Genomic DNA, 27629 nt, shown 5'->3' on the forward strand with positions numbered 1-27629 from the left:
AAAATATTTTATATATACACGTATACTGCCTTTAAATCTGGCCTATGTGTGTGCTGTGTGGGAATAGCGATGGGTGGCGCTCAGTTGGAGAGAAGCATCATTTTAAACTAACTGGCCCGTAAGTGTAACTTACTCGTCTCTTCCTCTCGACCCTGTTGGGGGAAACGAGCGCAAGTGTAGATGGCGATTCGGGCCCTCCGAAGAAGAAAAGGTTGCGTACGTGCAAGAAGCAGTGGGGAGAGAAGTACAATCGGGTTCAACCTGTCAGTGGCGACTTGGCTGGAGTTTTCTGCAACCTGCAACGGAGGAGAAAACGACGTGGAACAACATGCCGCCACGCAGAAGAGGACTACACCCAACACCAGCTGCAGGTGCATGTAGCATTAGCAAGTTCTTCACCACGACTGCTACTGAAAATGATAAAGCTGCTGCGTGCGGGATTTCATCTGTACATCACACAGTTTAACACGGGCTGAGCTGCAGCAGCATGGACTGGAACAATCAGCTTAACAGCGCAGTGTTTAGCGAGTCCAGTATCGCGAAGAAAATCCACTGTGGTGAAGAACCAAAGCTGAGATGCTAACAAACAACCAGGGTATTTGGTCCAGAAACTGTACGAGATGTTCTGAAGGATCTGTCTCCAACTGAAGGTGAGCACGAGCCGCTCCATTTCTCAGTCGCCACGGATGCCTCGAACAAGGGGAACCGAAACCTGTTTCCGGTGCGCCTTAGATACTCTAATCCATCTGATGGAGTGCGGTGTAAACTACATGATTTTTATGAAAACAGTGATGAAACGGCCAGTGGCATCCACCGAGCTATAATGGATTGTTTGGGAAAATATCAACTTAATACAGAGTGTAACACTTTGCATGCTGCAGACAATAATAAAAATAAAAATATAGCTATTACTATTATTTCTATTATTATTATTACTGCTGGGATAGGCTCCAGCATCCCCGCGACCCTGAGAGCTGGGTAAGCGGTTTGGATAATGGACGGATGGATTATTATTATTAGTATTATTATTATATAAGGTCCTGGGCTACCTATAAAAGTGTCATGTACAGGCACGTAGCCAGGTAGGTGGTTTTCGTGTCTGAACCCCCCCCGAAACCCCACGGCCCGTCTAAAATGGCACCAATAATTATTTAGTTATCGTTTTGATTATTTGTCACCGCCCCTCTAGCCTATTCATATACTGCATCTATCGTGACTGACAGGCGTTAAACTTTGGATGGTGTCTGGGGCGTCAGGGGACCCCTCGGGAAACAGACAGGAGAGGGCGTCTGCCCTGACGTTCTTGGTGCCCGGGCGGTAGGTGAGGGTGAAGTCGAACCGGCTGAAGAAGAGAGCCCAGCGCGCCTGCCTGGGGTTGAGCCTCTTAGCCGTCCGCACGTAGGTCAGGTTCTTGTGATCGGACCATACGATGAACGGCTGCCCTGCTCCCTCCAGCCAGCGTCTCCACTCCTCTAGGGCGGCGTGGACAGCCAGCAACTTCCTGTTGCCGATGTCGTAGTTCTTCTCAGCAGGACTAGAAAGCCGGGAGGAGAAGGCGAACGGTTGGATCTTCTGGTCCTCCTCAGACCACTGGGAGAGGACGGCTCCGATGCCCGTGTCCGAGGCGTCCACCTCCACGATGAACTGTCTGGACGGGTCCGGGTGGGCGAGCACTGGAGCTATTGTGAACAGCCTCTTCAGGGCCGAGAAGGCGGCCTCTGCCTCCGAGGTCCAGGAGAAGGGGCGGAGGGTGGAGGTGAGTGCAGTGAGGAGGGCGGCCACACGGCTGAACCCCCTGATGAAGCGCCGGTAGAAGTTTGCAAACCCCAGGAAGCGCTGGAGTTACGTCCTGTTGGTGGGCCGTGCCCACTCCTCTACCGCTCGGGTCTTCCTGGGGTCGGTGCGACGAGCCTCTTCTCCACGATGTTGCCAAGGAACTCCACGGAGGCGGAGTGGAACACGCACTTCTCGGCCTTCACGAAGAGCCTGTTCTCCAGCAGCCGTTGGAGGACATGCTGGTGGTGTTCCTCCTCAGTCCTGGCGAACACGAGGATGTCATCCAGGTACACCACCGTGAACGTGTTCAGCATGTCCCGGAGTACGTCGTTGACCAACGCCTGGAAGACGGCCGGGGCGTTGGTGAGGCCGAAGGGCATAACGAGGTACTTGAAATGCCCTAGTTGGGTGTTGAAGGCCGTCTTCCATTCATCTCCTTCCCGGATGCGCACCAAGTGGTACGCGCTGCGCAGGTCCAGCTTGGTGAACACCGTGGTGTGAGTGAGTGGCTCGAACGTGGAACTCATAAGGGGGAGTGGGTATTTATTTTTCACCGTGACGTCATTTAACAGTCGATAATCTATGCAAGGCCTCAGGCTGCCCTCCTTTGCCACAAAAAAGAAGCCCGCTGCCACCGGGGAAGATGAGGGCCTTATGATTCCTGAGGCCAGGGACTCTGTGATATAATTGCGCATAGCCTCCTTCTCCGGGATGGAGAGGTTATACAACCGACCGGTGGGAAGGGCGGCCCCGGGAAGGAGATCTATTGCGCAATCATAGGGACGGTGACGGGGGAGGGAAAGTGCACTCTCTTTACTAAATACAGGGGCTAAATCGTGATAAATGGCAGGAACACCAGTGAGATCCGTGGGAGGAGGCACGGGTCTGAGGCCGCTGGACGGGGAGTGGGCGGAGCGAAGGCAGCTGGCATGACACGCAACGCTCCAACCCAAAATCCGCCCAGTAGACCAAGAGATGTGGGGATCGTGCCGGTCCAACCACGGTCTTCTTAACACCAGGGGCGCTGTGGGGGCGTGCAAAACCAAAAAACGCATAGTTTCCACGTGATTACCCGAAAGAGTGAGGGAAGCAGTGTGTGTGTGATCTTACCAAGTGAACGACCATCTAGGGCTTGGGCTGTGAGGGGTGTGTCTAGGGGGACGAGTGGAACGCCGGCCTGCCGGGCCAGCGACATGTCCATCAAACACTCGTCCGCCCCCGAATCCAGGAGTGCACCAATAGAGAGTGAGTCGTTACCCCAAGTGAGAGTGACCGGGAACAGTTGGTTGTTCTTGGTCTGGGGCTGTGGCGGGGTCGTCAGGCTCACTAGGACACCCCTCTCTAGTGAGCCGGGTCTTTTTGGGGGAGTTGGGCAGGCCTTGATGGAATGGTCCGACCTCCCGCAGTAGAGGCGGTCACGCATCCTCTGCTCCCTAACCTCTAGCGGGAGCCGTGGCCGACCCCACTGCATGGGCTCCTCCTCCGGCCTGGATCCAGAAGACACCCATGGGTGCGAGGGTGAGTGTGAGGGTGGAGAGAGCCCGCGGGACGCTGATCCAGGGAAGGCACCGCTAGAACGGACGGAGGTTGGTCTACGGGAGGGGCCAGTGCGCGGGGCGCGTTCCTGGCGCCGCTCCTGCAGCCGTTCGTCCATCAGGAGGGCGACGAGCTCGTTGAAGGAGGCAGGGTGGTCCCGAACGATGAGGTCTTTGATGGGCTCGCTCAGTCCCCTCCAGTACGCGCTCTTGAGCGCAGTGTCATCCCACCCACTGTCTGCCGCAAGTATCCTCACCTCCAAGGAATAATCTGCCACCGACCTGGCTCCCTGCTGGATGGAATGGAGGCGGCTGGCAGCGTCCTGCCCGTCAGCTGGGTGGGCGAACACCAGACGGAGCTCGCGGCGGAAGGCACCATAGTCCGAGGCGAGCCGCTCGGTATGGCCAACCGCCGCTATGGCCCAGCTGAGGGCTTTGCCGGTGAGGAGGGACATAACAAGGGCTACCTTAGTCTCTCCTGTCCTATACCTGGCGTTTTAACAGGAGCTCACACTGACCAAGGAAACCCCTGCACAGCTCGAACTCCCCACCGAAGGCCTTGGGGCAGGGAAGGTTAGGCTCGCACCGGGGGTCCAGTGGGGGTTGAGTCGGAGGAGGGGGAACGTCGGGACCAGGAACGGGGAATCCAGAGGCCGGGCTGGGGGCAGGGACCGGGGCCAGAGCAGGGTGGTCGCTGATCTTGGACACTGCCACAGTCAGAGAAGCGATCTGCGCGGAGAGTGAAGCAAGGGTGCTCGCCGAAGTATGCGAGTTAGCCCGGAGCCGGCTGATTTCTCCAGTGATCCGGGAGAAGGCAGCGCTAAGCTCAGAATGGAGTTGGGTGAGTTGAGTGCTGTGGTTCTTTACCACTACCTCGAGAGCTCTAGGGTTCTGGGGCTTAGGGGCTATAGCTCCCTGAGCGACCGCCTGCCCCTCGGGTTTGCTTTGGCTCATTCTGGCTGCGACGTTCTGTTACGACTCACGAATGAAGACCAGAGACCAGTGTAGCAAAACCCAAAGGCAGACGGACACAGAGAACTAAGAAACCCGAAGGCACTTTTAATGTAGGTTAAAATAAACAAACTGCCACAAAATAATAACAGGGCAATCTAAGGTGGGGGAATGTATGGTGCGAACAACGTTCTGTTAGTGGGATGTGTGAATAAACTATGTGTGGTGTCCCGTGGTTTGCGTGTATAACTATGTGTGAGTGTTCTTAGCCTATGTGCGGTGCAGTATGTAAATGACAAGGAGGTGTTGAATAATGTGCGTGCACCTGGCAAGCAAGTCCAGTCCGTGATCCGAAAAGGGTGAGTCAGGTTCCGATCCGGGTCCGAGATCCAAGAAGTCAAGTCCGAATAGGAGGGGTCCAGGTAGAGAAGCACAGAGGGAGATCGCTGGAGAGGGTCGGGGGAAAACGTGAAGGTCGCTGGGGGCGAGGAGCGAGGGAGACGCGGGGAGCCGTGGGAGTCGCGGAGGGAGAATCCTGGGAGGGAAAAAGGAGAGACACGAATATAAGACACTGGGAAATATACGGAATAGCAAGAGGGCAAGGACCGCTGGAGGGCTTGTCAGAGCTTTACCGCCATCTCCTTTTACCGCAAGCTTGAAGTGTAGTGGGTATACTTAATACTCTCGGGTGGGCTGAATGCCTGTGAAGACTGTAGAGCTATGCATGTACAAGAAGGAAAAAACATGTTGATGTAGGTTATTAAGGTGCTGGAGTGGAATTGTGAAAATTGCCATCCAGAGTGGGGGTAGTGTTACAGGAGCAGCATAGCAACAGTGTAGTTCCCTTAAGAGAATAGGGAGTGCGTAGTGTTGTGACGTAGCGTGTGCGAGCGGTGGAGCGAGGGAGAGGGAGAGCGGCGGGTGTGAATCTAGTCGAGGGTCGGCGCCAGGGGCGGATCTACAGGGTGGCAAGGGGTGGCAGCTGCCACCTCTGGGACACAGTCTTGCCACCCCTGTTGCCACCCCAGGAAAAAATTTCTAGATCCACCACTGGTCGGCGCGAACATGAATGGAGCAGTGCAGCGACAGCAGCACTTAATGTTAGCAAGGCAACGAGAGAGCAAATACATTTTACGGAAGAAGCCACGGTATCACCAATGAATCCAGCATTTTCTCAAGGCCAGTGTGGTGTCCCTGTGCCTGTTTTCACCACTGCCGTGTGAGTAAAGCGGGTCATCGATCCCGAAGCGAGTTACTAAACGAAACGTTGGCCCTGAGGAAATACTCCCCTGTGCTGCTCAACTACGGTCTGGGGGATGAGAGCAGGAAAGAGCAACCGTGTGCTTACCTATAGTGTGGCAGGAACCCTGTCCTCCCTGTACACGACCTCCCTGGGTTCTCTTATTCGCTCGCAGGACTTCTCTTACCATTGTGATGCCGATGACACCCAGCTGGTCTTGTCCTTTCCTCCCTCTGACACACAAGTAGAGACCCGCATTGCTGCGTGCTTGACTGGCATCTCGGAGGGGATGGCGACACACCACCTGAAGCTCAATCTGGACAAGACAGAGCTGATGTTCATCCCGGGGGAAAGGTTGCCCGCACCGAGATCTGGCCATCACCCTTGACAACACCGTGGTGACGCCAACTCGGACTGTGAGGAATCTGGGTGTGATGCTGGATGACCAACTGTCGTTTGCTGCAAACGTTGCATCGGTTGCTCGCTCCTGCAGATTTCTCCTCTATAACATCAGGAGGATTCGCCCATTCCTCACCGACGAGACGGCACAGGTGCTCATCCAGGTTCTGGTCCTCTCCCGGCTGGACTACGGCAACTCCCTCCCTGCTGGCGCCATGGCGTCAGCCATCAGACCTCTGGAGCTTGTTCAGAAAGCTGCAGCTTGTCTGGTGTTGAACCGCCCTAAATTCTCCCACACAACTCCCCTTCTCATGTCCCTACACTGGCTCCCAGTAGCTGCTCGCATCCAGTTTAAGACTCTGGTGCTAGCCTACAAGGCAGTGAAAGGAACAGCGCCTTCCTATCTCCAGGCCATGGTCAAGCCCTAAACCCCTGCCTGACCACTTCACTCTGCTGCCTCAGGACGCCTGGTTGCCCCGTCGCTCAGAGGCCCCTGCTGCTGATCGACCCGGTCCCGGCTCTTTTCTGTCCTGGCCCCACAGTGGTGGAATGAACTCCCCACTGATGTCAGGACAGCAGAGTCGCTGCCCATCTTTCAGCACAGGTTGAAAACTCACCTCTTCAAGAACTACTGGTACCATGTTCATTGTTCTTAGCACTTATTGTATTCACTCATTTAGAAAAAATCTCTTTCTTGCACTTTTACTTTAGCACTGGATTTGCTCTGAGATGCTTGTTCAGATGCACTTATGACCTCTGATGACTAGTAGTTCTCCTGATCTCCTACGTTACATGATGCTCTTATTGGAAGTCGCTTTGGACAACAGCGTCAGCTACATGACTGGAATGTCATGTAATGGAAGCAAATAACCACACGTACAATTAACTGTAATCAGATGTATTTTGTTATGTTTTGTTTTAGTTTTACAAAAAAAGAAAGGATTCAGTGACAAAGCTGGATACCAAGTAAAGAACCTAAACTTATTCAAGCCTTAAGTCTTTATTGGATCAGCTATGTTAACTATCTTGTCTAGTCTGATACTGCAACGTTAGATGAGGACGGAATAGTGGGTCTATAATTTACCGATGACATGAAAAATTGTCACAAACTTGCTCAACCAACCAAACAGGATTACAAACATGCATGACACACACAACACCTTTTAGAAGACGGTTTTTTATTAACAAATAACAATAGAAAAAACAATACTGGACAATAATCAAAGACGCGTTTTGAAGCGCTTTGCTGTCCATCTCAGCCGAAACCAGAAAGACATATGTGGCTGAGTCTTTGCCAAGTCATGTTCATCCCCCCGCCCGAAGCTCCGAACATTCGCTGTTGATTACTACCAACGCTTCGGAGCCCCCCCCCCCCCCCAAAAATTGGTGTTCTGGACAGCCCAACTTTCCTGTGGCGTTTTGCAGAATAAGGGGTCTGGATTTTGGCAAGTTTGATGTAGCTACTTAAGCAACCCAGCCACTGAGGATGCACAAGCCAGTGCATCCTTAGTGCCGGTCCCAAGCCCGGACAAATGGGGAGGGTTGCGTCAGGAAGGGCATCCGCCGTCAAATCTTTGCCAAATCAAATATGCGGATCATAACTAAGATTTCCATACCGGATCGGTCGAGGCCCGGGTTACCAACGACCGCCACCGGTACTGTTAACCAGCAGGGTGTCGGTGGAAACTATGCTACTGTTGGGCGAAGGAGAAGGAGAGGAGGAAAGCATGTCCAGAGGCAGCTAGAGAGGAGGGAGGGTAGGAGTGTGGAGGTGAGAGTTGGAACTTTGAATGTTGGCACTATGACTGGTAAAGGGAGAGAGCTGGCTGACATGATGGAAAGAAGAAAGGTAGGTATACTGTGTGTGCAAGAGACCAGGTGGAAGGGGAGTAAGGCCAGGAGTATCGGAGGAGGCTTCAAACTCTTCTACCATGGTGTGAATGGGAGGAGTAATGGGGTAGGGGTAATTCTGAAGGAAGAGTATGTCAAGAGCGTGCTGGAGGTGAAGAGAGTGTCAGACAGAGTGATGAGTATGAAGCTGGAAATCGAAGGTGTGTTGGTGAAGGTTATCAGCACATATGCCCCGCTAGTTGGGTGTGAGTTTCTTTAAGGAACCTAAATACAAATGATAAAGTACAAAAGACCAAAACAGGAAGAAGGGGAAAAAAGAGAAAATAACTCAAACATAAACCAGAAGTAAAACAGCAATGAAGTAGCAAAAGCACAGCATCAACTCTGCAGCATGTGGGACATTAATGATTGTGAAGTGCGTCAGCACATCATCAGTCCCTGAAGGAGTCAGCAAGTGAGCCATGGTACAGTTTAAACCTGGAAACCAAAGAGACGTCTCGAAATGAATGATCTTGGTACTGGGTTAGAGATGATCATTTTGCAGCACAGCTGAGAGCTATGATATGCTGGTGCAAGCCATCATGTGCTGGTCAATGGAAGAACACGGAGGAGAGGGCACCTTCCCTCCCCACACTGGCAGTCTAGCTGATAACAGTCCACCCACCCATCACCTGAACCGCCTATCCTGCTCCCAGCGATGCTGCAGTCTATCCCAGCAGTCACTGGGCGGCAGGTGGGGAGGCACCCTGGACAGACCGCCAGGCCATCACAGGGCCGGCCCACACACACACACACACACACACACCCTTTCATTCATAGGGACAATTTAGTACGGCCGAGTCACCTGACCTCCATGTCTTTGAGTCACCTGACCTCCATGTGTCTGGACTGTGGGAGGAAACCGGTGCCCCCGGAGGAAACCCACGCAGACACAAGGAGAACATGCAAACTCCACACAGAGGACGACCCCCAAGGTTGGACTACCCCGGGACTCGAACCCAGGACCTTCTTGCTTTGAGGCGACCGCACCACCGTGCCCTGATAACAATCTACAACGATATATAAATACTATGGAGACCCCCTGGGTGAAAGGCACTCTCCAAACATGAACAGAAACTAGAGGGAGATGCGTGTAGCTCAGCTTTTACACCAAACCAGCTCCCCAGCAGATGTGAGGAGTGGACGGCGGAAGGAGTAACAGCTCTGTGCAGTACGATGAAAGAAGGCACACTGCTGAGCTTTGAAATGCTTAAAGAGAAGCAGTCATTAGAAAACAAGACTCGTATGGGGATTGGCAGATGTGTCATTATGTTAACATGAAGATGAGGGATGTAAGCGAGCGAGTACTTGTCTGACACAAGTGTTTAGAGACGCATTCATTTCAGATGCTATAAGCCAATAAAACTATAAATATGAAAAAAAAGAAAAGCACCAGCGTCCTCAGTGATTCCAAAGCAACAATTAAAAGCGAGTGTCTGTCACAGAGAAGGATGGTAAGACAGTGTTCTTGGACTACGTCCTGATCTGGATGGGGGCTGTTAAAAGCAGTAGAACAGTGTGGCTCTTAAGATCCGTCTTCACGTCCAGGCGGCTCCGAGTCTGGTGGCTCTGTGAAACACACAAACAAAGCATCCGTCAGCTTCTTGGAAAGACTGCATCACACCGACCATGTGCTCTTTGGGCTACAAAAATGGTCAACAGATACTGTTAACATTTTATTTAAAAAAAAAACAAAGCAAAAATCCTGATGCACCAACATAGCCTACAAAGATTTGGGAGATCTGAAATATTCACAAAACATTACAGGTCACAAGCATTTACATGTTTAACATGAGAACGACCGGGAGGCCACTCCCACCTAAAACCACCCTGGGCGGTCAAAATGACGGCTGGGTTTTAAACTCTACATTGTGTCAAGATGAACACCCAGTTGAGATATTACTGCATTACCTATGGAGATATTACTGCATTACCTATGAAAGTATTAATACATTACATATGGAGACATTAATGCATTACCTATGGAGATATTAATATATTACCTATGGAGACATTAATACATTACCTATGGAGACATTAATATATTACCTATGGAGGTATTAATACATTGCATATGGAGGTATTAATACATTACATATGGAGGTATTAATACATTGCATATGGAGGTATTAATACATTACATATGGAGGTATTAATATATTGTATATGGAGGTATTAATACATTACATATGGAGACATTAATGCATTACCTATGGAGATATTAATATATTACCTATGGAGACATTAATACATTACCTATGGAGACATTAATGCATTACCTATGGAGATATTACTGCATTACCTATGGAAGTATTAATACATTGCATATGGAGGTATTAATACATTGCATATGGAGGTATTAATACATTGCATATGGAGGTATTAATACATTGTATATGGAGACATTAATGCATTACCTATGGAGACATTAATATATTACCTATGGATATATTAATACATTACATATGGAGATATTAATGCATTACATATGGAGATATTGATACATTATATATGGAGATATTAATGCATTACATATGGAGATATTGATACATTATATATGGAGATATTACTGCATTACCTATGGAGATATTAATACATTAGCTATGGAAATATTAATACACTACCTATGGATATATTAATGCATTACATATGGAGGTATTAATACATTACATATGGAGATATTAATACATTACATATGGAGATATTAATGCATTACACATGGAGATATGGATACATTATATATGGAGATATTACTGCATTACCTATGGAGACATTAATACATTACCTATGGAGATGTTATTACATTACATATAGAGATGTTATTTAATACATTACCTATGGAGACATTAATGCATTACCTATGGAGATATTAATGCATTACCTATGGAGACATTAATGCATTACCTATGGAGACATTAATATATTACCTATGGAGATATTAATACATTACATATGGATATATTAATACACTACATATGGAGATATTGATACATTACATATGGAGATATTAATGCATTACATATGGAGATATTGATACATTATATATGGAGATATTAATGCATTACATATGGAGATATTGATACATTATATATGGAGATATTACTGCATTACCTATGGCGATATTAATACATTAGCTATGGAAATATTAATACACTACCTATGGATATATTAATGCATTACATATGGAGATATTGATACATTACATATGGAGATATTAATGCATTACATATGGAGATATTAATGCATTACATATGGAGATATTGATACATTATATATGGAGATATTACTGCATTACCTATGGAGATATTAATACATTAGCTATGGAAATATTAATACACTACCTATGGATATATTAATGCATTACATATGGAGATATTAATACATTACATATGGAGATATTAATACATTACATATGGAGATATTAATGCATTACATATGGAGATATGGATACATTATATATGGAGATATGACTGCATTACCTATGGAGACATTAATACATTACCTATGGAGATGTTATTACATTACATATAGAGATGTTATTTAATACATTACCTATGGAGACATTAATACATTACATATGGAGATATTAATACATTACATATGAATATATAAATACATTACATATGGAGATATTAATGCATTAGATATGGAGATATGGATACATTATATATGGAGATATTACTGCATTACCTATGGAGACATTAATACATTACCTATGGAGACATTAATAATTACCTATGGAGATGTTATTACACTACATATAGAGACGCTATTTAATACATTACCTATGGAGACATTAATACATTACCTATGGAGATATTAATACATTACCTATGGATACATTAATACATTAACTATGGAGATATTAATACATTAACTATGGAGACATTAATACATTACATATGGAGACATTAATGCATTACCTATGGAGATATTAATACATTACCTATGGAGATATTAATACATTAACTATGGAGACATTAGTACATTACATATGGCGATATTAATACATTACATATGTTAGTATGTTAGATCCAACGCAGAAGAGCCGTTTAACATGCTTTATTCACGCGCCACTAGGCACTGCCATAATTCAGTTTATGGTAACTCCTCTGGGGGTCACTGTTGTAATAATGTAAACTAACCTACGACACATCAGTACATCCCCCTTCCTTCAAAACATTCAGTTTTCAGAACAGTTTACCTTTTTTTTATCATAAAAAACACAATACATCCCTCTCTCTCTTTTTTTGTTGTTGTATTTTTGTAACAAAAATCCATTGCCCCCCCCCCCCCCCCCACCCAACGTCCTTGGCTCCCCAAAGTCCTTATAACACAAAGGCATGGCCTGGAAAACACATCTACAAGTCAAGCCGCTCAGGAGGCCTGACAGTCCGCTTAGACCGCCGCAAGGCTAGAGGCTCCAACTCAGGCCCCCGCAATGCCACAGGAGAGGAGGCAAGTGACAGTTCCTGATGACCTGGAGACAGAGCCTCCAACTTGGGCGTCGTTAAGACATTCTGAACATCATCACTTCAGTCCAGCTGAAAGGTCTCTCCTGTCTTCCAGAGGCTTCTCCTGTTTTTCTGGTAAGTGTGGCCAGTTTCGGTTCTGACAGCACATGACCGTGGTGCCACCTGTTCCAGGACCATCGCATTAGTGCTATATGCAGCAGGCTCCTCTATGCGCACTACATCATGCCTCCCCAGTTCTGGTAAAGGCTTGGATCCCTTGTCATAGCTGAATTTTTGTTTCTGTTTTAGGCTCCTTGTGTGAGCCTGGACCTCTGCCTCACAATTGTTAGTGTCCAGCTTTGGAAGTCTACTGCGCAACTTCCATCCCATAAGGATCTCAGCCAGAGAACAGCCACTTTCGACAGGTGAGGATCTGTAAGCTCAGAGGGCCAGGTATGGATCTGTGTCACTCTGTGCACACTTCTTCAGCTTGTGGGTATAGTGGACTGGAAGTTGTGTGGCTAAAACCGTAATGTTTTGCAAACTGCTTAAATTCATGACAAGAACACTGTGGGCCGTTGTCTGTAACCACCTCTTGAGGAATACGTGTCCTGCAAAAATTGACTTAAGATGAACTATGACACTTTGTGCTGAAGTCGTTGATAGTAGAGCTATTTCTGGGTAATTTGAGAGGTATTCAATGGCTAACAAATATTCCTTTCCATTGCAGTAGAAGAGATCAGCCCCAACCTTCTCCCATGGTTTTGAAGGGATCTCAGACAGAATCATTGGCTCTTTGGTTTGTTTGTAATGAAACTGAAGGCATGTGACACAGTTGCCAACCATTGCGTCTATGTCTTCATTCATGTTTGGCTAATAGATAGCCTCTCATGCCCTTCATTTACATTTCTCTGCCCCTCGTGCACCCTTGGTCAGCATCTCTTTATGCATTGAGGTAGGAATCACAATTCTATTGCCTTTGAGTATCACACCATCCACCAATGAGAGCTCAGACCTGAGTGGGTGATACTGCTTGCACGAGCCCCTTTGCCAGACATGCTCCATGTTTTCCATTACTTTCGAGAGAATGGGGTCTTTGGAAGTCTCCTCTGCTACTTTCCTGAGCTGTTGATCAGAAGCAGGGAGTGTGTCCTTCACCATGTGAACATGCACTGCAACATCCACCTCAGTGCTGCTACAGCACACCTGAGACACGACTGGAGTGGCACGAGAGAGCGCACCAGCAATCAATAAACAAGGCCGTGGCACATAGGTAAGGACAGCATCATACCTTTGTAGCTTCATCATCAACCGCTGGATGCGAGGGGACATGTCATTCAAGCTTTTTCGGGTAATGGCTATCAAGGGCTTATGGTCTGTCTCAAGAGTTACTTTAGCAAGTCCATAAATGTATCCATGAAATGTCTCGCAGCCAAAAACCAGTCCAAGGCACTGTTTTTCAATTTGTGCATAACAACACTCCGCCTTTGTCCTAGAGCATGATGCATAAGCAACCGGCTTCCAGGAACCTTCATGCTGTTGCAACAATACGGCACCAATGCCGTCTTTCGATGCATCAGTTGACACTTTAGTTGGCCTGTCAGCTTGAAAAAAATGTCAGCACAGGCTCCTGAGCTAAAACACCTTTAATGTCCCCCCTATTCTGCGTTATGGGCAGCTGTCCACTCAAAGTCAGTCTTGGCCTGAAGGAGCTTTGGCAAGTGTGCAGTTCTGCCTGCTGAGTTAGGGGTAAACTTCCCAAGATAGTTTACCATTCCAACCACCCGCTGAAGGCCTTTTTTGTCAGTTGGTGTTGGCATGGCTTTGATTGCCTTAACCTTTGACTCATCAGGCTGAACACCACTTGGAGATAACTTATCCCCAAGAAATGTCAGTTCCCTCACACCAAACTGACACTTTTGCCTATTGAGTTTAAGACCATGTTGCCGTACTCATTGCAGCAACTGTTCAAGTCTCTGATTGTGCTCCTGCATTGTAGAGCCCCAAACGACCAAATCATCCACATAGACTCGGACCCCCTCCAAGCCCTCGATGATGCACTCCATTGCCTTATGGAACAATTCTGGAGCTGAACTAATCCCAAAGGGTAGTGTCTGGAAGGAGTATCTCCCAAAAGGAGTATTGAATGTACAACGTTTTGCACTTGGCTCATCCAGTTTCACTTGCCAGAACCCATTTGATGCATCCAGTTTAGAGAGGTAATGAGCACCAGCCATTTCACTGGCCATTTCTTCACGTTTTGGAATTTGGAAATGTTCCCGTTTGATGCAGGCATTGAGGTCTTTTGGGTCCATGCATATATGCAGCTTACCACTCTTTTTTCTCATACACACCATTGAATTGACCCAGTCAGTTCGCTCATCGGTTTTCTTTATCACCCCCAAAGCGACCATTCTTTCCAACTCCTTTTTGAGGCGGTCACGCAGGGGAACAGGAACCCGTCTTGGGGCATGAACCACAGGTCGTGCATTATCAGAGAGTGTAACTGAGTGAACAAATGGCAAGGTACCGAATCCAGTAAAGACATCGTCATATCGGCCAACAACCTCCTCAGAAATACTGATTGGGTCCGTTAGAGCATACACACGCTTAACCAGGCCCAGGTCCTCGCAGGCTTTGTCTCCGAGCAATGAATCATGACCCTCTGGAACAATAATAAATGGGACTGATTTGCATTTGTCTTTCACCTTGACAGTGTGTTTGCAGGTGCCGTGTGTTTGAATGGGCTGTCCATTGTATGCTTGCAAAGCAATTTCTGTCTTTGCTACAGTGGGTCTCCGGCCCAAACTATCAAAGTCCACAATGTTAATCAAATTGGCTTTAGCACCCATGTCCAGTTTTAAGAAGAGAGGAGCACCGTTTACTTCAAAGACGCCACCCAGTTATCACCTGTCACTGCATTAACTGTAGGTGTATTCAAGTCAGTTGTCACTGAGCCAACAACAAACTCAGAACAACCAGCTTCTCCCACAACATGAATACTGCGCCTCGCCCTCTTTCCGTTTGCAGCACCCGTCCTTGCAAAAGGACTTTTCCCACTGCATTTCAGACATATTTTGCCATAAGCTGGACACTGTCGAGCCGGATGACACGTGCCACATCTACTGCAACCAAAGAGCTTCTCGCTGCGCTCCGCTGAAAGTGTGTCCTCGGGACGCTCTCTTGTGTAGTTATTGATCACATCGGCAGAGGCACTTTCCATGTCCAAGGACGACTGAAGAGTGTTTGTGCTGAATATTTTCATGTGAAACCGGGCTAACTCGCTTGCCTGACATATCCACACTGCACCATCCAAAGTCAGCTCCACCTCCCTCATCGAGCGCTCTCTGATTTATTGGTCGATTATTCCAAAAACAATTTGATCCCTTATCATAGATGACGTCAGATCAGCAAAACTACACCTTTGCGCTTTCAATTTTAAATCCGTTAGGAACACGCCGAACTTCTCCCCTTGCGGCTGCACACGGCAGCGGAACACATAGCGTTCACAAGTCTTGTTCCCTTTTGGCGAACGGTGGGCATCAAACTGCCGCAGCACCACATCAGAACTGCTCCTGTCGTCCTCTGAAGCAAATATGAACGTGTTGTACACATCGATGGCTCCAGGACCCACAACCGAATGTAAAGGAGCAATCTTACGTTCATCCGCCTTGTCGTGGGCGCCAACGGCGGACAAGTACAGCATGACCCGCTGTCTGAGCGCTCTGCAGGTCGCATCGACACGGCCTTCCAGCTGCAACCCTTCAGCTGCTTTTCAACAAGCCACTTTACTCCTGGTGCCACGTGTCGCTTGGCTGAAATACCCATAAAGGATTCAACGTAGAGGAGCCGTTTGACATGCGTTATTCCTGCTCCGCTAGGCACTGCCGTAAACCAGTTTATGGTGACAATGGAAACTAACCTACGACACATCAGTACAGCATGTCTGTTACCAAAGTAACTGACACAAAAGTTAAAATTTTAACAACTTTAATACTATTTTTTCAAACAGCTTAAAATGGCCGCTGTCCAACACGTGTAAATACTGCAACGCCTCGGTGGTAGTCATGGTGCGTCTGTACCCAGACATGTAGTTATTTAGTTATTTGTTTGTTTGTTTGTTTACGATCCCCATTAAGCACTGCCTCGGCAGAGACTATTCTTGCTGGGGTCAAACAGTACAACAGTTACAACTTAAAAGTCAACAAGCAACACCAGCACATACGTATATCAATACAACAGCAGTAACCAGAAACTCCACACAAAACTAAACTTATCAAACAGCTTGGACCACTACACAACATTTTATATGCCCATCACACCCAATTAGAGAAAAACAAAAACAATTACCGTAAATGAGAAAAACGACTAATTAGTTAAACTAAAGCAGACATAACTCTTAATAACAGAACCCAGTGAGCAGACATAAAAGTAGAGCTAACCTAAACACTCTCTCTCTGTCTGCTGCATTACGTTCTCTCAGCCGCTGCTTGAATCCAACTCTACTGGTCACTGGAACCGAATGTTGTGGAAGTCTGTTCAGCAACACCGTCATAGATGACGTGTGTGATCACCGAGTATTGCAGTATTGCAGTATTCCTGTTTCTGGGTCACTTATTAAAAGAGCTATAAGCAGTTACTTGAAATGATCTGGTTGGTAAAGGAGTTTCCACTTACTGGCATTGGTGGATCTCCTTGGTTCAAGGGGCAGGGCTGTGGCACCATTGCCCGTGGATAAGAAGGGCTCTGAACTGGCAGGCTCCCCGGGTAAAGGCTGCTCGGGTGCTTGGGTGGGAGAGGTGACCAACCCTTTGAGGCAGTCTGTTAGAATCAGAATCAGAATCATCTTTATTGGCCAAGTGTGCTTACACAGACAAGGACTTTTTCTGACTTAGATCTTATTTCTATTTCAACAACTTATACAACCAAATTCACAATCTTGCCTGCTGTTTTTTCCATTTTTTCAGCTGTGCCTATATGATTTACAGATAATTTAACACAAGGAAATAAAACAAAAAAACCACGTCACTTCAGCTCGAAGTGTTAGTTGGAATGGAGGTATAAATTAAAGACATGAGTAATTACAAAAAAGGAAAGGGGGGTCGGGGAGGGGAGTTGTGTATGAATGTGTGTAGTGGTATGGGTGTGTGTATATGCATAAACAGATAAGGTGGATTAAATGAAGTTATATGAAGATATTAATAACTAATCTTTCAGATATAAATGAAAATATGAGGCTATAGGGGAGACAGAGATACATGTATGATCCAGAAGGTAAACAAGAGTTTAAACACTTCACTGTCTCAGTATGGCGATGGCCAGGCTCCACCTTTAAATACATATACAATGAATAAATATATAATATATAAGAAATACATCTTTCTGAACTCTCAAAGAGTATGTTATTTGTTCCATCTGATATATTTCCCATACTTTCTCAGTCCACAAATTTTATGTTGGGGGGGGGGGTCAGGTTTTATCCACTTAATTGTGATGCATTTGATTGCTGCTGTTAGTAATATACTGTTAGGAATATTTGTTAGTAATATACTGTTAGTAATATTTGTTAGTAATATACTGTTAGTAACATTTGTTCATAATATACTGTTAGTAATATTTGTTAGTAATATACTGTTAGTAATATTTGTTAGTAATATACTGTTATTAACATTTGTTAGCAATATACTGTTAGTAATATACTGTTAGTAATATTTGTTAGTAATATACTGTTATTAACATTTGTTAGCAATATACTGTTAGTAATATACTGTTAGTAATATTTGTTAGTAATATACTGTTAGTAACATTTGTTAGTAATATACTGTTAGTAACATTTGTTAGTAATATACTGTTAGTGACATTTGTTAGTAATATACTGTTAGTAATATTTGTTAGTAATATACTGTTAGTAACATTTGTTAGTAATATACTGTTAGTAATATTTGTTAGTAATATACTGTTAGTAATATACTGTTAGTAACATTTGTTAGTAATATACTGTTAGTAACATTTGTTCGTAATATACTGTTAGTAATATTTGTTAGTAATATACTGTTAGTAACATTTGTTAGTAATATACTGTTAGTAACATTTGTTAGTAATATACTGTTAGTAATATACTGTTAGTAACATTTGTTAGTAATATACTGTTAGTAATATACTGTTAGTGACATTTGTTAGTAATATACTGTTAGTAATATTTGTTAGTAATATACTGTTAATAACATTTGTTAGTAATACACTGTTAGTAATATACTGTTAGTGACATTTGTTAGTAATATACTGTTAGTAATATACTGTTAGTGACATTTGTTAGTAATATACTGTTAGTAATATACTGTTAGTGACATTTGTTAGTAATATACTGTTAGTGACATTTGTTAGTAATATACTGTTAGTAATATTTGTTAGTAATATACTGTTAGTAACATTTGTTAGTAATATACTGTTAGTAATATTTGTTAGTAATATACTGTTAGTAACATTTGTTAGTAATATACTGTTAGTAACATTTGTTAGTAATATACTGTTAGTAATATTTGTTAGTAATATACTGTTAGTAATATACTGTTAGTAACATTTGTTAGTAATATACTGTTAGTAACATTTGTTCGTAATATACTGTTAGTAATATTTGTTAGTAATATACTGTTAGTAACATTTGTTAGTAATATACTGTTAGTAACATTTGTTAGTAATATACTGTTAGTAATATACTGTTAGTAACATTTGTTAGTAATATACTGTTAGTAATATACTGTTAGTAACATTTGTTAGTAATATACTGTTAGTAACATTTGTTCGTAATATACTGTTAGTAATATTTGTTAGTAATATACTGTTAGTAACATTTGTTAGTAATATACTGTTAGTAACATTTGTTAGTAATATACTGTTAGTAATATACTGTTAGTAACATTTGTTAGTAATATACTGTTAGTAATATACTGTTAGTAACATTTGTTAGTAATATACTGTTAGTAATATACTGTTAGTGACATTTGTTAGTAATATACTGTTAGTAATATTTGTTAGTAATATACTGTTAATAACATTTGTTAGTAATACACTGTTAGTAATATACTGTTAGTGACATTTGTTAGTAATATACTGTTAGTAATATACTGTTAGTGACATTTGTTAGTAATATACTGTTAGTAACATTTGTTAGTAATATACTGTTAGTAACATTTGTTAGTAATATACTGTCAGTAACATTTGTTAGTAACATTTGTTAGTAATATACTGTTAGTAATATTTGTAAAAGGTATTTTTTAGTCCTTTCATCAACCCCTTCTGGCATTAATCCCAGTAATGCCATCTTTGGATACTTTGTGAAGTTTTGGTGGAATACTTCTTTCCAGAATGTTCTTAATTTAGGGCATGTCCAAAATATGTGGGTATGGTTGCCAAGTTGTGTTACACAGTTTCTGCAGCATTTATTTGAGTGTGTTGGACCCATTTTCGCCAGTGTTTCTGGTGTCTGAAAGAACCTCATAGTTACCTTCCATTTGAATTCCCTCCATGTATTTGAACTGGTTAATAGATTTGCTTCAGTGCATATTTCTTCCCACATGTCCTGTGGTATATCTGTATTCATTTCCTTTCCCATCTTCCTTTTATCTGCAGTGTATTATTAATATTCATGCCTACAAATATTTGGTAAACATGACATATTCTTATCCCCGATCCCTGTTTGTAATTAGGGGTCCAAGCTCCAGGGGACTGTGTTGATTTTGGACACCCATTTCAGGTCCTGCGAGATAGGAACCCAGGAACCTGAAGGATTCCACAGCCGACATAGTGCTGTTGAGTATGGTGGTGGTGGTGGTTGGGGGGGCGGGGGGGTTATGGTGCTCCTCCCCAAGTCCACGGCCATCGCCACACTTTTGAGTGTGTTCATCTCCGGGTTGTTGTTGTGACCGCACCACAGGGGCCAGCTGTTTGGCCTCCCATCTGTATGCAGACCTGTCTCGGATGAGGCTGATGACAGTTGCGTCATCGGCAAATTTCAGGAGTTGAACAGACGGGTCTTCTGAGGTGCAGTTATTAGGGAAGAAGAGCAGTGGCGAGAGCACTGGTCCCTGGGGGATGTAACTGGTAACTGTCCAGGTGCCACATGTGATTTTCTCCAGCCTCACTTGTTGCTTCCTGTCAGGAACTTTGTGATCCACTGACAGGTGGAGGTGGGCACAGTGGGCTGGGTGAGTTTGGTGAGTGGGACTTCTACGATGATGGGGGTGCATTCTTAGTGCTGGTTCCAAGCCCTGATATATGGTGAGGTATGTGTCAGGAAAGGCATCCGGCATAAAACCTTTGCCAAATCAAATATGAGGATCATAAATCAGATTTCAATACCGAATCGGTCGAGGCCTCGGTTACCAATGACCGCCACTGGTACTACTGGCAAGTAGAGTGTCGGTGGAAACTATGCTACAGTTGGGTGAAGGAGAAGGAGAGGGGGAGGGCGTCCAGAGAAAGCGGGAGAGGAGGAAGGGTAGCAGTGTGGAGGTGAGACTCTGAGCTTTGGATGCTGGCACTATGACTGGTAAAGGGAGAGAGCTGGCTGATATTGTAGTGAGCGGGGTTTGATATTGTAACGTGCATGGATAAGACGACAAGCTGGCCGCTGGCTGGCGGGTCTGACCCTTTAGTCGAGCGGTTAGCGATGCCTCCTGCGGTGCGGGCGATACGGGTTCGCTTCCCGGCCGCGGCAGGTCCTGTGGTTGCGTTGCCCCCCGAATCCGCTACAATATGTAATGAGCGCGCATGCGCGAGTGTAGAGACTGGAAGATGTGCCTAGTAAATGGTCAACGTTATGCCTTGGTCTCCGGTCCATTCATTACTAATATAAGTACTATCAAGTACGAGACATGGTGTCAGAAGTCGTCGTCCTCGCCTCTGAGTAAATATAATCACCCGACGCAAGTGAGCGGGATGATCCGTGCAGTTTGACTACGTGAGAAAATAACTTCTGAATTGGCCGAGAGAGCTAGCAGAGCTAGCAGAGCTAACGTGGAGCTGCGTTGATGCAACGTTGGAGAGGAGCATCGGGAAGGTAAAACAGAATGGATTCTGTAAACGTTTGAACTACAAAGGTTTGGATTGACACAGATTTACTATCTGTCGCAATTGTTGAGATTTAGTGGCGTTGTGAACGCCACCCATAAATGACGAGATGACACAAATGTTCGTTGACAATGTATTTCCTCCTGTACACAAGCTAACATTAGCTGTTTCCAAACTGTACATGAGCTAACATAAGCTGGTCGTTTGGTTGACTGATACACGGCTAGCTGTACACACAGCTTGCTGAGCAACAGCGTGCCGAATGACGAGATGCTGACCACAGCTGTGGGACCATACACGTGCTGTACACGTGCTGTACTGAGCTGTGATGAAGCTGTGATGAAGCTGGTCCTACAACGTTTCCACTTTATGGCATTTAAATTAACCGTTTCCACTTAATCACATTTAATTAACTTGTATTTTTCGGGAGCTCAACTCCATGCAACCATGTGCTTCGTTTCTTTGCACCGTTCTGAATCGCCTGCGCTGCATGATGACGTCATCTATGCGCCTCATATTACTGAGATTGGTGTCTCCATGGCTCCACCTGCTGGCCAGGCGGGCATACAATTATCCAAACTACTGTACATAACTTACAGATTCTCTATTTTCAGTAAGTCCGCCTGAAGCATTTGACCTGGGAGACTTTGGTAGTGGCCTAATTGGATGCGAGGTTTAGAAAGATTCCGCATAGCGGCAGCAGGACTAAACGCAAAGAGTCAAGAGTATCAAGCTAACTCGCTAGTTTACACTATGGGAGACATGGCGGAGGACGTTCTGAACACGTCAGCACTGACGGAGGAGGACAAGACAAAGTAGGACCAAGTAAAGCAAGCGTTCATAAACACCTCATATGCAAGCATAATGTGATCTAGGAAAGAGTTAAATTCAACAAACGTAGCCAGGAGCCTGGTGAGACGGCTGAAGCGTTATTACTGCTGTGCATCAACTGGCTGAGCATTGTCAGTATGTCAGTATTCTCCAAGACGAGATGACCAGAGACCGCCTTGTGGTAGGTACCAGAGACCATGGACTTGCAGAGAAGTTACAGCTAGATTCTGAGTTGACTCTCGTGGAAGCTGTCACACAAATCCGCCAGAGTGAGGAAATTAAAAAGCAACAGCCTGCATTGAGACAGAGTAGCACAGATGGCACAGAGGCAAACATGGATGCAGTTAGATTCAAGTTCAAACAGAAATACTCTCTACATGGAAAAAGCGGTTTTAAACCAAAGGAAAGAGGGCAAACTAATGCAAATACTAAATGTGGCAGATGTGGGAAGACACATGAAAATTCATTCAATGCATGTCCCACGCGCACTACTGAGTGCAAGAAATGTAAGAAAAGGGGGCATTTTGCCGCTGTTTGTAAAAGGAAAATCAGAGTGGAAGAAATGAAGGAAAATGACTAGGATAAAAGCGTAGAGACATTGTTCCTGGGCACAGTGAATTGTACAACATCCAACACATTCTGGCAGAACTCGGTTGCAGTGAATGGTCAGCAGATGACGTTCAAGTTGGACATGGCGCTGCAGTGACAGCTATCCCGGCACATTTGTATTCACAAAAGCCACATGGAAAGCTGCTACTGACAACCAAAAGACTGTGTGGACCAAGTAACTCTCCCATAGAGGTGAAGGGACATTTTGCTGCGGATATTAGTCACAGTGGAACTGTAGCGAAGCAGCGAGTGCATGTTGTGCCAGGGTTAGTGACTCCTTTGCTTGGCTTACCAGCGATACAAGACCTCTGCCTGCTCAGCCCTGTGCAAGCTATCACAGCAGCTGAGGTAAGCTACAAAGAACAATATCCCAGAGTTTTCACATGCTTAGGTAAGCTAGAGGGAGAATACAAAATTAAATTAAAAGAAAATACCACTTCCTTTGCCCTCGCTGTGCCACGCCGTGTGCCACTGCCCTTAAGAGGAAAAGTTCAAGAAGAGTTAAAAAGGATGGAGGAAATGGGTGTTATTTCTCCCATAGAGGAAGCTACAGAGTGGTGCTCAGGAATGGTCGTAGTACCAAAACCTAATGGAAAAATTAGAATATGTGTCGACCTAACCCGCCTGAACGAAAATGTGTGCAGGGAGCGACATATTCTTCCAGCTGTTGATGAGACGCTAGTTAAGCTAGCTGGAGCTAAGATTTTTTCCAAACTGGATGCCACTGCCGGTTTTTGGCAGGTGCCTTTGCACAAAGATTCAGCCCCACTCACCACCTTCATCACACCATTTGGCCGTTATTGTTTTAATCGGCTTCCCTTTGGAATATCATCCGCGCCAGAACACTTTCAGAAGCGTTTAACGCAGATGCTTGACGGCCTAGAAGGGACTTTATGTCATGCGGATGACATCCTGGTGTTCGGTGCCACGCCCAAAGAGCATCATGACAGGGTGCATCAAGTGTTGCAAAGACTGCAGCAGCGGGGCCTAACTCTGAATGACAAATGTCAGTTCGCAGTGAAGCAGGTCAAATTTCTCGGACACGTCGGTTCAGAGGACATACAAGCAGATCCTGAGAAGATTAGGGCATTAGAGAGATGCCACCAACCAAAGATGTGGCTGACATAAAACGCTTCATGGGGATGGTCAACAATGTGGGGAAATTCTCTCCTAACATCGCAGAGCTCACCGGGCCAATCAGAGAACTCCTGAAAGCAGAAAACATGTGGATGTGGGGAGCAGCGCAGCAGTGGGCCTTTGAAAAGGTGAAAAACGAGCTCAGCTCATCTACTGTCCTTGCCCAGTACAGTCCAGAGAAACCGACCAGGGTGTCAGCAGACGCATCGTCTAACAGATTAAGAGGGGTCTTATCTCACCTTCAAGAACCTGGAGGCCAGTGGCTTTCATATCTCACAGCATGACCGAAACAGAGCGCAGATATGCCCAAATTGAAAGGAGGCCCTTGCTGTCACCTGGGCTTGCGAAAGATTTCAGACCTACCTCCTGGGCCTACACTTTGTGATGCGAACCGACCACAAACCGTTAATCAGTCTTTTCAGCTCAAGGCCGCTGGACGACGTCCCGCCTCGTATAATACGCTTCAGATTGAGACTTCTGCGTTTTTCCTACTCAATCGTACATGTACCAGGGAAAATCTTATTGCAGCTGACGCTCTATCAAGAGCTCCACTCCAGCGTACTACAACAGAGGAAGACCGTGCGCTTCAGAACGACGTCACAGCTCAAATCAATGAGGTCATTCAGCAACTCCCGGCCTCACCTGAGAAGTTGCAACAAATAAGAAGAGCACAAGAAGAAGATCCAGTGTGTAAGCAGCTGTCCTCCCTGATCCACACAGGATGGGAAAGAAGCAGTTCTGCGCCACAGTTAAAGCCTTTCTGGCAATACAGAAACGACCTGTTGATGGTGGATGGCCTGTTGATGAAAGGAAAGAGAATACTGATTCCAGCAAGCATGCAACAGGACATCTTGGACAAATTCACCAGGGTCACCAGGGAATGGTGAAATGCATGGCCAGGGCCCATGAAGCAGTGTGGTGGCCTGGGCTGACAAGACAGATCAGAGAGAAGGTACGTCAGTGTGAAATTTGTGCTAAAGAGAGTCAAAATGCTACAGGACCTCTGATGACCACACCCTTGCCATCACACCCATGGGAACGGCTAGCAGCGGACTTATTTGAGTGGAAGAAGGGTCAGTATTTAGTAGTCATTGATTACTATTCAAGATACATTGAGGTTGCCAATTTAACAAGCACTTCAGCAACAGCTGTGATTGTGAAAATAAAAGTCATCTTTAGCCACCACGGGGTGCCGGATACACTCGTCACAGACAACGGACCGCAGTTTGCTGCTGCAGAGTTCGCAGAGTTTGCTAAAGATTACAACTTTCAACATGTTACCAGTAGCCCCCGTTACCCGCAAAGCAATGGGGAAGCTGAACGTGCAGTAAAGACTGGGAAATCCTTGTTGCAGAAGAGTGAGGACCCTCACAAAGCGCTTCTGGCGTACAGAGCAACTCCTCTTGCCTATGGCAGAATAGATGATATGGAGCTAGTTTAGCCCGAACTGTGCTAGTGTAGATGATATTATGAGAGAAAGGTGTAAACAGGAAGTAAGACATGCTGGACATGATCCTTATGTTCGAAGAGTGATTTTTTGTTTTTTGTTTTGACGAAGTGGTCACTGCACACATGCGTGTTATCCGACTCCGCTCCTCCCGACCGCAGACGACGGTCCACAAGACATTTTTTCCTGCGTTTTCGGTCAATTTCTTGCACACCCCCCCCCCCCCCCCCCCGTGAACAACAACTTTTGGTACTCAATAAAAGCTCCTCGTCAGTTAATGACGCCAAACATAGGCATTTCGAAAGTTTGTGATAGTGCTCCCTATGTAGAAAATCACTTCCTGCCCTCCATCTGTGGTTCGTGTCACAGCAACACAGTGACGTAACGTCATATGCAAACAAGCTATGGACAAATCCAGCATTGTTCTAGTGGGAGGTTCAAACCGAGCTCAAAATACGCATACAGGCTTTGCGAGGTTTCATACCTCTCCTTGAGGTTGCAGGGTAAAGATAAGAGGTCATCAACCATGAGTGATGACAGCATGGTTGAGGAAAAGACGATGTGGGTGCTGACCATTTGTGACCACAGCATTGTTAGGGAAAACAGAGCTGACTGACAGATAGGGAGAACAGGGGTATAAAATCAGGACAAAGACATCAGGGAGATGCTCTCAGCCAAAGACCTGCACTGCTAAAGGTTGGTTGCCCGCTTGCAGCTTATTAATAAAACCCAGAAAGACACTCTGACTGCTGCGAGCCTTTTTTGCAGAAATTTCCACAAAATTGGACAGTAAAGAAGAAGAAAGGGAGTTGTACTGATTGAGTAGACAGATGGAGTGAGCTGGGAAGGATGTGCAGCAGGTTAGGGTGATGAAGAGTAGAGATGGAAATGTGCTGACAAGCGAGGAGAGTGTGCTGAGAAGGGGGACGGAGTACCTTGAGGGGCTGATGAATGAAGAAAATGAGAGAGAGAGAAGGTTGGATGATGTGGGGATGGTGAATCAGGAAGTGCGGTAGATTAGCAAGGAGGAAGTGAGGGCAGCTATGAAGAGGATGAAGAGTGGAAAGGCAGTTGGTCCTGATGACATACCTGTGGAGGCATGAAGGTGTTTAGGAGAGATGGCAGTGGGGGTTTTTAACTAGATTGTTTAACACAATCCTGGAAAGTGAGAGGAGGCCTGAGGAGTGAACTTATTTTGATTGGTTTGGCTGCATTTTAATGGATTTGTTATTTCCAAGTATGACCATCCAGTATAAAGTGGAATTTACCTCAGTCCGGTATTGCAAGCCTCATTACTACTCCAGTAGGATACCAACAAAGGGAGGGGCTGTAGGACCCTCAGCAATCCACTCCCCTCCCTTATGACCGAAATCAAACAAATATCAATGCCACACACTTCATCATCATTGCATGAACTCGTTTGGGAAGTGCTTGAATGTCACGGTCATTCAGTTATATGTAAAAGCCCCACGTTCTGGCTTTAAAGTCTGATATGACACCTGATATGAAGTCTGACATGAAGTCTGACATGAAGTCTAACATGACGTCTGATATGAAGTCTGACATGACGTCTGATATGAAGTCTGACATAAAGTCTGACATGATGTCTGACATGAAGTCTGATATGAAGTCTGACATGAAGTCTGATATGAAGTCTAACATGACGTCTGACATGAAGTCTAACATGACGTCTGATATGAAGTCTGACATGACGTCTGACATGAAGTCTGACATAAAGTCTGACATGATGTCTGACATGAAGTCTGACATGAAGTCTGACATGATGTCTGACATGAAGTCTGACATGAAGTCTAACATGACGTCTGATATGAAGTCTGACATGACGTCTGATATGAAGTCTGACATGACGTCTGACATGAAGTCTGACATAAAGTCTGACATGATGTCTGACATGAAGTCTGATATGAAGTCTGACATGAAGTCTGATATGAAGTCTAACATGACGTCTGACATGAAGTCTAACATGACGTCTGATATGAAGTCTGACATGACGTCTGACATGAAGTCTGACATAAAGTCTGACATGATGTCTGACATGAAGTCTGATATGAAGTCTGACATGACGTCTGACATGAAGTCTGACATGAAGTCTAACATGACGTCTGATATGAAGTCTGACATAAAGTCTGACATGATGTCTGACATGAAGTCTGATATGACGTCTGATATGAAGTCTGACATGAAGTCTGACATGAAGTCTGATATGAAGTCTGACATAAAGTCTGACATGACGTCTGATATGACGTCTGACATGATGTCTGACATGAAGT

General features: G+C 45.3%; 1 protein-coding gene across 2 annotated transcripts in view; it reads right to left on the reverse strand.

Annotated features, from left to right (window-relative positions):
- Positions 1–7285: 7285 nt before the first annotated feature.
- LOC130131644 (CD48 antigen-like) overlaps positions 7286–27629 on the reverse strand; it is a 42380-nt gene continuing 22036 nt past the window's right edge. For both annotated transcript variants that reach the window (XM_056301411.1, XM_056301410.1), the window contains 2 exons: positions 16923–17066; positions 7286–9360 (listed from right to left, as the gene is read on the reverse strand). In XM_056301411.1, the coding sequence (XP_056157386.1) occupies positions 9317–9360; positions 16923–17066 (188 nt within the window). In that variant the 3' untranslated portion in view covers positions 7286–9316. The remainder of the gene's footprint in view (positions 9361–16922; positions 17067–27629) is intronic.

Source organism: Lampris incognitus, chromosome 21 (assembly GCF_029633865.1).
Source record: "Lampris incognitus isolate fLamInc1 chromosome 21, fLamInc1.hap2, whole genome shotgun sequence".
Lineage (NCBI taxonomy): Eukaryota > Metazoa > Chordata > Actinopteri > Lampriformes > Lampridae > Lampris > Lampris incognitus.